This window comes from Argopecten irradians, chromosome 4, assembly GCF_041381155.1.
Source record: "Argopecten irradians isolate NY chromosome 4, Ai_NY, whole genome shotgun sequence".
In the NCBI taxonomy this organism is placed as follows: Eukaryota; Metazoa; Mollusca; class Bivalvia; order Pectinida; family Pectinidae; genus Argopecten; species Argopecten irradians.
The window spans coordinates 51,471,061-51,484,131 of NC_091137.1; the positions used below are offsets into that span (position 1 = coordinate 51,471,061).

Genomic DNA, 13,071 nt, shown 5'->3' on the forward strand with positions numbered 1-13,071 from the left:
TCAGATGACTGGCCCATGATAGATAACTAGTCAGGTGACTGGCCCATGATAGATAACTAGTCAGGTGATGACTGGCCCATGATAGATAACTAGTCAGATGACTGGCCCATGATAGATAACTAGTCAGATGACTGGCCCATGATAGATAACTAGTCAGGTGACTGGCCCATGATAGATAAATAGTCAGGTGACTGGCCCATGATAGATAACTAGTCAGATGACTGGCCCATGATAGATAACTAGTCAGATGACTGGCCCATGATAGATAACTAGTCATGACTGGCCCATGATTGATAACTAGTCAGATGACTGGCCCATGATAGATAACTAGTCAGATGACTGGCCCATGATAGATAACTAGTCAGATGACTGGCCCATGATAGATAACTAGTCAGATGACTGGCCCATGATAGATAACTAGTCAGATGACTGGCCCATGATAGATAACTAGTCAGATGACTGGCCCATGATAGATAACTAGTCAGATGACTGGCCCATGATAGATAACTAGTCAGATGACTGGCCCATGATAGATAACTAGTCAGATGACTGGCCCATGATAGATAACTAGTCAGATGACTGGCCCATGATAGATAACTAGTCAGATGACTGGCCCATGATAGATAACTAGTCAGATGACTGGCCCATGATAGATAACTAGTCAGATGACTGGCCCATGATAGATAACTAGTCAGATGACTGGCCCATGATAGATAACTAGTCAGATGACTGGCCCATGATAGATAACTAGTCAGATGACTGGCCCATGATAGATAACTAGTCAGATGACTGGCCCATGATAGATAACTAGTCAGATGACTGGCTCATGATAGATAACTAGTCAGATGACTGGCCCATGATAGATAACTAGTCAGATGACTGGCCCATGATAGATAACTAGTCAGATGACTGGCCCATGATAGATAACTAGTCAGATGACTGGCCCATGATAGATAACTAGTCAGATGACTGGCCCATGATAGATAACTAGTCAGATGACTGGCCCATGATAGATAACTAGTCAGATGACTGGCCCATGATAGATAACTAGTCAGATGACTGGCCCATGATAGATAACTAGTCAGATGACTGGCCCATGATAGATAACTAGTCAGATGACTGGCCCATGATAGATAACTAGTCAGATGACTGGCCCATGATAGATAACTAGTCAGATGACTGGCCCATGATAGATAACTAGTCAGATGACTGGCCCATGATAGATAACTAGTCAGATGACTGGCCCATGATAGATAACTAGTCAGATGACTGGCCCATGATAGATAACTAGTCAGATGACTGGCCCATGATAGATAACTAGTCAGATGACTGGCCCATGATAGATAACTAGTCAGATGACTGGCCCATGATAGATAACTAGTCAGATGACTGGCCCATGATAGATAACTAGTCAGATGACTGGCCCATGATAGATAACTAGTCAGATGACTGGCCCATGATAGATAACTAGTCAGATGACTGGCCCATGATAGATAACTAGTCAGATGACTGGCCCATGATAGATAACTAGTGAGATGACTGGCCATGATAGATAACTAGTCAGATGACTGGCCCATGATAGATAACTAGTCAGATGACTGGCCCATGATATATAACTAGTCAGATGACTGGCCCATGATAGATAACTAGTGAGATGACTGGCCCATGATAGATAACTAGTGAGATGACTGGCCCATGATAGATAACTAGTGAGATGACTGGCCCATGATAGATAACTAGTCAGATGACTGGCCCATGATAGATAACTAGTCAGATGACTGGCCCATGATAGATAACTAGTGAGATGACTGGCCCATGATAGATAACTAGTCAGATGACTGGCCCATGATATATAACTAGTCAGATGACTGGCCCATGATAGATAACTAGTGAGATGACTGGCCCATGATAGATATAAATAGTGAGATGACTGGCCCATGATAGATAACTAGTCAGATGACTGGCCCATGATAGATAACTAGTCAGATGACTGGCCCATGATAGATAACTAGTCAAATGACTGGCCCATGATAAATTACTAGTCAGATGACTGGCCCATGATAGATAACTAGTCAGATGACTGGCCCATGATATATAACTAGTCAGATGACTGGCCCATGATAGATAACTAGTCAGATGACTGGCCCATGATAGATAACTAGTCAGATGACTGGCCCATGATAGATAACTAGTCAAATGACTGGCCCATGATAGATAACTAGTCAGATGACTGGCCCATGATAGATAACTAGTCAGATGACTGGCCCATGATAGATAACTAGTCAGATGACTGGCCCATGATAGATAACTAGTCAGATGACTGGCCTCATGATGGATAACTAGTCAGATGACTGGCCCATGATAGATAACTAGTCAGATGACTGGCCCCATGATGGATAACTAGTAAGATGACTGGCCCATGATAGATAACTAGTCAGATGACTGGCCCATGATAGATAACTAGTCAGATGACTGGCCTCATGATGGATAACTAGTCAGATGACTGGCCCATGATAGATAACTAGTCAGATGACTGGCCCCATGATGGATAACTAGTCAGATGACTGGCCCATGATAGATAACTAGTCATGACTGGCCCCATGGTTAACTGTTTGTGTTTTACAGGTTTGTGCTGCCACTGCCAAAGGTAAAGGTGACAAAGCGGGCCTGGTCGGGACAACATCAGAACTGGGTAAATACAATTGTGTGATCGCACAACGTACTAAAAACACCGTGCGCACAGACATTGTATGATATATTTTGGAATGTCATCCTGGTCGATACTATATTAGCATTGCATATTGCATTTTGGGTCTGAGCAACCAACAAGATTGCCCGCAGGTCGCCATCTTGGATTTTGGTTCTAGAAGTTTTTTACTGCCTTTTCTCAGAAAATGCTGAAGGGATCTTTCTCAAATTTTCATTTGTAGGTTCCCCTAGGGCCTTAGTTGTGCATATAGCATTTTGGGACCAATCAGTCAACAAGATGGCCGACAGACAGCCATCTTAGATTTTGATCATTGAAGTTTGTTACCACTATTTCTCAAAAAGTACTGAAAGGATCTGTCTCAAATTTCATATGTACGTCCCCTTGGGGTCCTTCTGGTGCATATTGCATTTTGTGAGCAATCAGGCCGCCATCTTTGAATTTAATAGTTAAAGTTTAAAAACCAGAGAAAAGATCCCTCTTTCCATTGTCAGACATTGATCATTCTTTGGTGGGCGTCAAAATCCCTCTGGGATGTCTTGTTGTGAATGAATAACTTCAGAGGCCTAGAGATCTGATATTACCTTTGTTGTGTATTTTACATTGTAGGACCAATCAGACAACTAGATGGTTGAAAGGCAGCCATCTTGAATTTTAATAGTTGAAGTTTGTTACCGCTATTTCTCTTACTGTTTTATGAAGTAAACAAGATCAGAGAATGGCTGTCAGACAGTCATCTTGGATTAAGATAGTTGAGGTTTGTTGCTGCTCTTTCTTGGTAATTGCTTGAGAGATCTGGGCCCAGTTTCATGAACATTTCTTAACTTTAAGGAATTCCTTAACTTAAAATTCTCTATAGGAAAGCATTACAGAAGTTAAGGAATCAATCTTAAGTTAAGGAGCCTTTCTTAATATCTGTATATGCTGTAATCTTGGACACAGAACATACTTATAAAACAAATCTAAGGGTCCTCAAAAGATCTGCATCATTTAAGAATGCGCACTTCCAAACACAACATGGCAGACAATGGTCATATTTAACAGTAAATGAAGTGTGTAGATTTCATGTTCTTGATGTGTATTTAATATTTGAAAGGAATAAAAGAAGGAAAGAAGGGAAAAGCAGAGAAAAGATGAATCTTTCCATTGACTGACAGATCATTTGTGAAATGCTAAGTGAGCAGGAATCTAAAAATGTAGTGAAAATTACAATCTCATGAATTCACTGTTTATAAACTTACTAGGTGCTCATGCTCCGTCCAGACCTCATGTCCAAGTGATTGGACGTAACGAGATCCACATTTCCTGGGATCCACCTGAGGTTCCTCTGGGGAGGATAACACGATATGACCTCATTATGAACTCACAATGTATCTACTCTGGCACAGACCTCAGCTTCACTGCCAGGCGACTGACTCCAGACACAGAGTATGCCATCACAGTAAGTACATTTAGTTACTCTCAGAACATTAAGTTGCACTCAGGACATATATTTACACTCAGTGTATATGTAGTTAAACTCAGAATATGTAGTTACAATCAGGACATGTAGTTACACTTAGAACCTATACATTCAGGACATTTAGTAGGTTTAAGTTAATATCAATACCAGTCATAAATACATTGGTGAAATTCATCAGGTGACATAATATCAATCTAAGGCCACACCAAATTAATCAGTTGTTCGTCGGGAAAACCGCTCCAAGAATGTCTAAGTTGAGAAAAAAGTGAGAAAAGAAATTGCAGCGCACCTTAAAAAAAATCTGCAAATCCAGATTTTTTTTCAGACGTTTCCATACAGTTAAATCCGCCAATCCTAGCCATATCTACAAACCAGGCTGTGAAGCATTGGCCATGGCTTGATAATGAAGTAAACAAAGAGGTGTGAACACTCTCTGACCAACATCAGCAGTCCATAATTACAGTCAGTCCACATTCATGTGTTTTAGGTGTATTATGAGTCTGAGGTTGATTGGCTGCTTATTAAACAATAATCTGACCTTTCAAGGAATTTGGTGCATTATAGATAGTTGAGTATTACTTCAAAAACAAACATTGCTCACAACTGTAAATGATTTACTCTTGTTTTTAGGTCATCTGACCCGAATTGATCCTGACATGGTCCCGACAAAGTGTTGTTATTTTTCGGGTCGATATGAAATCCAAGATGGCCGCAACAACAGCCATCTTGAAAACACATTTTGAATTTCTTCTCAAGTTCTAACGGTGCGATTTGGCTGAAACTTGCATAAAATGATCCTGACATGGTCCCGATAAAGTGTTGTTACTTTTCGGGTCAATCTGAAATCCAAGATAGCCGCCACAGCCGCCATCTTGAAAACACATTTTGAATTTCTTCTCAAGTTCTAACAGTGCAATTTGGCTGAAACTTGCATGAAATGATCCTGACATAGTCCCGACAAAGTGTTGTTATTTTTCGGGTCGATCCGAAATCCAAGATGGCCGCCACAACCTCCATCTTGAAAACACATTTTGAATTTCTTCTCAAGTTCTACCTGTGCGATTTGGCTGAAACTTGCATGAAATGATCCTGACATGGTTCCGACAAAGTGTTGTTACGTATCTGGTTGATCCCAAATTGACGATGGCTACCATGACACTATATCTAATTAATTTCCTATATGATTATTGCCAAGGTAGTAATTATAAGATGGTCGTTAAGGCCCTTGGGCCTCTTGTTAATGTTTAATAGGCCTATCTATCCATGAACGTCACAAACTTTGCAATCGTAATGGTCGCCATTTTGGGTAATTGTAATAATGGATCCGGATCATGTGTTTTTTAAGGGGATTATTTTTCCGGAATTTTAATGTAGGTTTTAGACTAAATGTTGATAAAATGATAAAATTGATAATAGTAAATAAATATAAACCAATCAAATTTTAATTTCTTTTTCTTTTTACTTTTTTTTTCCCCTCTCAGATAAGTTACATTTTGATTAATACAGTAACAGGTCTGATATTTTCTAAAATTAGTACTTATGATGAAATGAAAATTAAGTATATTACTTCATTATACATAATTGTGAAAAAATTTAAACTGTTGAATGTTAATTCAAAGTAAAGCCTGGTATCTTCCCCCCCCCCCCCCAATAACAGATATATTGAAAAGAATAAGGATATAATAGTATTGAAATACAGGCATCTTCATCGATGAAGTTAGATCTGTACTGCGAATCATGGATCGTCATAATTTCAGACCAGTAATTTCCAATTGCGAATCAAAGTTTTGACCTAGAGCTAGTCCACCGCGTCCAACCGTACTTTGGAGATTGCGGTTGAAGTTACGCAGAGTTTGCGGTTATCACCGGAAGGTGATGGAAAATTGAGAGGGTAGGTCCACGAAATTGTCAAATAACGAAATTCTAGAGAATCTATAAAAAAACTGAGTCGCTCACGGATTGTAGCACACATTGAAGAATTCAAGGCATGTTTCGCATATTGTCGATGTTTTTTGTGGAGTTCAAACACTCCAAGACAAAAATCGAAATCAGATTTTTTTGTAAACAAATCAAAATTTCATAATGTTTTAAGCCATATTATTCTATATAAACACTTTCCATTTGTGTGTTGATGTTGAGTTCTAAAAACACCCCGACTGAATGACATTTGTTTGTGTCAAGAAATTTCCATGAAATACTGAATTGAATTTTTGAAGGATGAGGTTGCGGTTGCATAAAAATGGGGGTTGCGGTTTTTGGTCATTCAATAGCTATAATGGGCGGATGATATTTGCCATTTTCCATGACCTCAGAGTGTTTCGGAGATGTTTGCGTTTAATGTTATTATCACTAAGACAATCAATGAAGTTTCCGTTCCGTATTGATCAGTTTTAATATTAGCAATGGTATGTATATGTAAGAATGGTATGTCAGCTTTAACTCTTCATTTGTTATAAAACTGTGTAGCAACAAACAGGAAAATTATATAAAATTATCATGAAGATCATGAAGCATTTTTCACCCCACGAAACACACCCGTTATAAAAATACATGATGTGTATTGTGTTACTCTGTAGTCTTCGTAATAAGAGTAGGCCCTAGTAGCCGCTACAGAGACGCCTACTGCTACAGGCGATTGATAACACAGTAAATAAATAAAAGTAAATAAAAAAATAAATAAAGATTGAATTGACCTTTGATAATTGAATGATTCTTATAGAGATTTCTCATTAAGACTTCGAATCCGAATCAGAATACGAAATCCATTGTATTGTATTTAGTTCTACTTCATTGATCACTATATGCTATAGTACTGACATTCAATTCGCTTTCTGATTCTGATTCCGACTCGGTCTTAATGATAAATCTCTTATTGGTCGTTTGGGATTAATAATGGAAGTGAAACTCTCAATAATATTGATTCCTATTCATGTACTGTTCCCTTCCAACAACCTGATTTTATTTTTGAGTTGTGAATGGTCACTTTCATTGAACTCTCAACCATGCTTCTTTTCAATCAGCAAAGAACAACAAAAAATCCTTCTCGAATCTCAAACTACCTAATTAGAGAAACAGGAGAGTTTATAAATGGGAAACAGAATGATCTATAACCTATGAACATGTGTCAAGTTTGTTACTGTTTGTCCCATTTAACTCAGAACATCTGTTTTCGGCAATATTTCGAAAAATAATCAACCGATTTTAATGCTCGATACATCGTTTTTTTAGAATTCTGTTTGTCGTAACAGAATCAAGGTATTCAGACAAGAAACAAAAATGTTTCCTTCTTCGGCACTAGTAAAAAACGATACACAGTTGACTGGCACCTAATTATAAATAATTTAGTAATCGATGCAGTAAGTCGAAAAGGGGGATAAGCTGCACCAGATGGTATCATTTCGTCCATTTAGGACTCATCTGACAATCCGCACTCATAAAACCTACTTTATCCCAACCGCAACAATCAATGACGTTACTTTTTTACTTTACATTTTCCGCAACCACGAAAAACTACTTTATGTCAACCGCAATAATGACGTTACTTTTACCGACACATTTTCAAAATCGTATCTCTCAATCATCCGGTATTAGATTTAGAAAATCGTTTGAGAGGCTGTTTACAAGGGTTCAAAATTATAATGTAATCAGTTTGATATTGGTCTAGACTCAATTTGTAAAGCAGCATGAGATCATGAACTTGACAATTGGCGAAAAGTGGCAAAAATTATGCACTGTACGTAGGTGTTTGAAATACTGGGGCCATACAGAAACAGGTTACTGCTTCCCGATTTTGGATATAGCATCTCTGTTCTCCGTGCACACTTCAGATTTCTGAAAAAAGCTTCCTGATGAGAAATATGACATTTTCTCTTCCGACTTACCTCCGTTTTCTGGCTCATAACCGCAAACTCTGCGTTACTTCAACCGCAATCTCCAAAGTACGGTTGGACACGGTGTAGTCTGTTTTTCCATTTTGATTAAAATTTGATATGAACAGGGGCTCAGTTGAATCATTAAACTTTATTTGTTTTTTTTTTGTTTTTTTTTTTTTTGTTACGATCCGTAACGGCGAATATTATACACAGGAATGTAAATTCATGACATTGTCATATTTCCTATCAGAACAGCTGAGGCCTAGCCCCGATCTGAGAATGGTTATAAACTCAGCTACACTCAATGTGATATACGTGATTAAAAGACAGTGAATCATAATTATATTCATTATTGATATTGACATAATTAATAGAATGTATATTGCATTATTATAATTACTTGTGCGACGAATAAATGTCGAACTAACTGACGATTTGAATCTGTAGCGTTAACGTAAGTCAAGTATTGAGATTCGACAGATAACGAAAATGACACAAAGCACATATATTTTTATCAGGAAACATGTATAAATATGTTCTGTTATGTTCATGGAAGTCACCTGAACCATGCTGCCAGAGTGGTATGTCATAAAACGTCGTATTCTAGCCAAATCACGTCTCTGTAAACGACAGCCTGCTTTCCGTGTATTTTGCCATTTGTTATGGTTGGATTTCGCGGATTCCGCACGCGCTATGTAAAAAGCGTTTTGATTGGCATGAAGTCGTGGGATGATCACCAGCGCAGGCTATAAAAAGGGGTGAAATCGGACGGAAAGTCAGAACTCATTTGAGCTTCCTAACAAGTGGTTGCCTCTTCTGGCCCTAAACTTTGGAAAGCCTTGAGTCTCCTCAAACCAATGACCTAATAGTGGTTCAAGATGTTTGAGATCTTCTCCGTAAAGGGAACTTAACGTTCCAAGGGGAATAACTCTTATAGAGTTAAGTTACAAAGCTCCAAGAATATGAGTGTTATCCGTTGGCGAAAACGGGGAAACGTCTCCGTATTCGGAAACACTATTTGTAGACGGAAGCACTTCATTACATATTCTTAAGCTAATAATTATTGTTTATTATAACAGTTTTATATAGTAGGTATTTATTTCTCCATATTCGGAGCATTATACCAGTATAGATGGAAGCACCTCCATCTATGGAAATGTTCCATATTGCAATAATGGATTCAAGGATATAGATTAGCATTTAGTGTAGAATATTTGTATAACCTTGGTAAATCTCCATGTATCCAGTACCTGTACTTTGATGATTTGTGATTATAATAAATCATAAGTTGATTTTTATTCCTGACTTTGTTCTTTTATGGAGTAGTGCTAGGCTGGAACTGAATCCCTTATATATATTACTTTTACTTGGCGATTGCTGAAATACGCAACCCGGATAGAAAAGTTACATTTTTAATAACATTTCTGTTTAGTTATTTTTTCCAATGAAAGGATGCAAAATTAATATAATTATAATTAATTCAATGTAAATATTTTGAAATGAAAAAAAAAATGCCAAAAAATAAGCGCTCGCTTGACATTGAATCAGTTCGCCTCCGAAAATCTGAAAATGGATATTTTATTAAAAATAGAAAAATTTCGCTCGCTCGCTCCCATTTTTTTCTTCAGTTCCCGAAGAACAACTGATTTATTTGGTGTGGCCTAAACAATCAATATAACTTGTCTGTCTGTTATGGAATATCAATCTAAACAATCAATATAACTTTTTTTTTTTTTTTTACAGTACAAATATTTGATTCCCCCAGCTAAGTATGATGTGTATATACATTTGTGGCATTGCAACAAATGTATATACACATCGGTAATTTGGTGAGAGCTGCCAGGGTTGGGGTGCCCTGGGGTCAACTCCCCGAACAATAATGTCCTCGCACAGGAGGGCTCTCGCACAGCATGCATCAATTCATCAATTTAAACAATAAATATAAGTTTTTAGAGCCATTATAGATAAAGGGAAAAAAGGAAAAACTTTTTAAGAAAATTACTTGTGTAATGAGTATTCTCTTCACATTAAGATTTGGAATTTAATTGTTTTGGTTTAATGTTTGTAGTGGAGTGAATAAAACATTTGTATATACAAACAAAATCTAGCACAAAAAGACACACACACACACACACACACATATATATAAAGAATTATAGACAATACACAAACAAAACAAAAAGATTCAAATCATACATATTTAAGTACTACACCATAAAAACATCATACAAACATAGATTGGCATATTTCAAGAACTATTCAAAAATATATTTCCAATTGATCCATATTTGATCAAATTTCTCAATACTTCCATTTTTAATTGACAGCTTTTTTTCAACATCATATTTTGTTAACAAAAACTCACTCAAACCTTGCACATTTATGTTTTGTTTTTTTCTTGATACAGAAAAAATATAAAACTTCATATAAAGAATAATAAAATTGAGAGGTATTGAAAAAAATTCAGTCTCACCAAACAGTATTGTTTCTAATTTAAATTCCACCACATTATTAGTTTTTTCATATATTTTTCTTTTCATACCTTGCCATATTTCAAAAGATTTTTGACAATACCAAAAAACATGTTCAATGGTTTCAACTTCTGTATTACAGATATTACATATATTATTTTCAGAAATATTTATAATTTTTAAGTAATTATTCAAAGGGAGTATACGGTGCTGTAATCTATACTGGAACCATTGTATTGATGTATCTTTGGTGATTAGAAAAAGTATTTTATATTTGTTTTTTCCAGTGTATGTTTCTAAAGACAGCTTGTTGCTTCCATTTCTGCTCTGATGTTATCAAACCTTTATTTTTTTCAATTAAACAAAGATACATGTCTTTACATCCCTTAATACTTTTAAATAGAATATGAATATGGCTAGGTATGAATGGTCTATCTAGTTTATTTAACATACTAAGGTTTAAATTTAGATTCTTACATATTTTCTTGATACAACTGCATATACTTCGATAAAGCAAAAAAAAAATTCTGATTCTATACCGAATCTTTGTTTGAAATCATTAAAAGAAAGAAAATTATTCTCTTGGTCTAATAAATCACAAACATTTCGAACACCCTTATCAAACCATTTTTTTTGTTAAAAAAGGATTTATTATCAATGCAAAAAATAGGGTTGTACCATAAAGGAAGTCTTAAAAATTCTGAAGAAGTTCTCACCTGTACTGCTTCAGATACCCTAACCCATGCCTGGAAAACATGCATCCAAAATGTATTATTTGTTTTATGGTTTTTTATAAAATCAGTTCCTAAATCAGATACATATGATATTGGGAAGTGTTGTGCTTCAAAAATATTAATCCAGCATTTTCTATTACTTTTAAGAAGCCTTCGCATCCATGTAGATTTCAAACTAGATATGAATTCAGAAATATCAACCATTTTAAGACCACCATTTTCATAATTTGATATTAATGTTTTTCTTTTGATTTTATCAACTGGTGATTGCCAAATGATATTAAAGAATAAAGTATTCAAATGTTGAATGAAAGAGTTTCCAGGAGTGGGAATGGTTATAAACAAATGATTGAATTTAGGTATAATAATTGATTTCAAAACTACAATTCTTCCAATAGGAGTAAGGAGTCTCCTTGACCAATGCCCAAGGATATTTTTTATATTAGTTTGCACTTTTGTGTAATTTATACTAGTCATTTCATCTAAATTAACTGAAAAATCAATACCAAGCAAATTAAATTTTGTTTCACCCCATTTAAGTTTCCATCTATGATGGTATACGTCAGCACTGAATTTTTTCTTCCCAATCCAAATAACTTTAGTTTTGTCATTATTGACTTTCAAGCCAGAGATCTTACCAAAAAATTCTAACACATTTAGAGTTTCATTGAATGAGTTTTGCGATCCGTCTAAAATAATTGATGTGTCATCTGCAAACTGTGAGAGTTTATGGTCTTTTTGATAAACTTTTATGCCCTTGATATTTCTGTTATTTTTTATAAGAATAGCTAGCACTTCAGCAACAAGTAAAAAAAGGTATGGGGAGACAGGATCACCTTGTCTGCAACCTCTTTGTATATTAAAAAATTCTGATAGAAAACAATTTTGTGTAACTGCTGAAAATGTATTATTATATAATGTTTTAATCCATCTTTTGGTGCTTTCTCCGAAATTAAAAAAAAATCTATTACTTTATGTAAAAAATCCCATGAGACCGAATCAAAAGCTTTTTCAAAATCAATAAAAATTAAAAGTCCAGGTATATCATTTAATTCTGAATAATTCATAATGTCGTAAATGAGTCTAGTATTTTCTCCAATATAACGTCCGCTTAAAAAACCTGTCTGAGTTTCCGAAATTAAATAATCTAAAACTGACTTTAGCCTGTTTGCTATGCAAGCTGATGCTAATTTATACACTACATTCAGCAAAGTAATAGGTCTCCAATTTTTTAAGAAATGTCTAGCTTTATCTCCCTTTGGTATGCAGGTGATAATACCCTGTCTTTGTGTAATTGAAAGTTCACCCTTGGTGTAGCCAAAATTTAGTGATCTAATAATGAAACATTTTAAATTTATCCAGAAAAATTTATAAAATTCGCTTGTAAAACCATCAGAGCCAGGCGATTTACAGTTTTTCATGTTCTTAAGGGCAGATAGTACTTCTGTCTCCGTCAATGGTCCCTCTAATTTTACTTTCTGGTCATTACTTAAATTCATGAAATCAAATCCTGATAAGAGATGATCCAGATCAACATCTTCAATGGACCCCGAATGATCTGAATACAATACTTTATAAAACATTTGAATTTCATCAAGAATCTGTTTCTGATCCGTTAAAATATCACCATTATCTTTCTCTATTTTACAGATAGTTTTATTGATATAATTATAATTTTCCAAATTACAAAAATATTTAGATGGTTTTTCGCCTTCTTCAAGCCAAGTTACTTTAGATCGTATTACATGTCCTTTCATTTTAATCTTTCTAATATTCTCTAATTCATTTTTTTTTTCTTCATACGTTTCTGGATTAGATACCCAAG

General features: G+C 35.6%; 1 protein-coding gene across 1 annotated transcript in view; it reads left to right on the forward strand.

The window, feature by feature from the left end:
• The window catches only part of LOC138322352 (uncharacterized), a 143,045-nt gene that overhangs the window by 32,647 nt on the left and 97,327 nt on the right, over positions 1-13,071 (forward strand). Inside the window, exons 4-5 of the mRNA XM_069266392.1 lie at positions 2,626-2,692; positions 3,952-4,148. Coding sequence (XP_069122493.1) covers positions 2,626-2,692; positions 3,952-4,148 — 264 coding nt within the window. The remainder of the gene's footprint in view (positions 1-2,625; positions 2,693-3,951; positions 4,149-13,071) is intronic.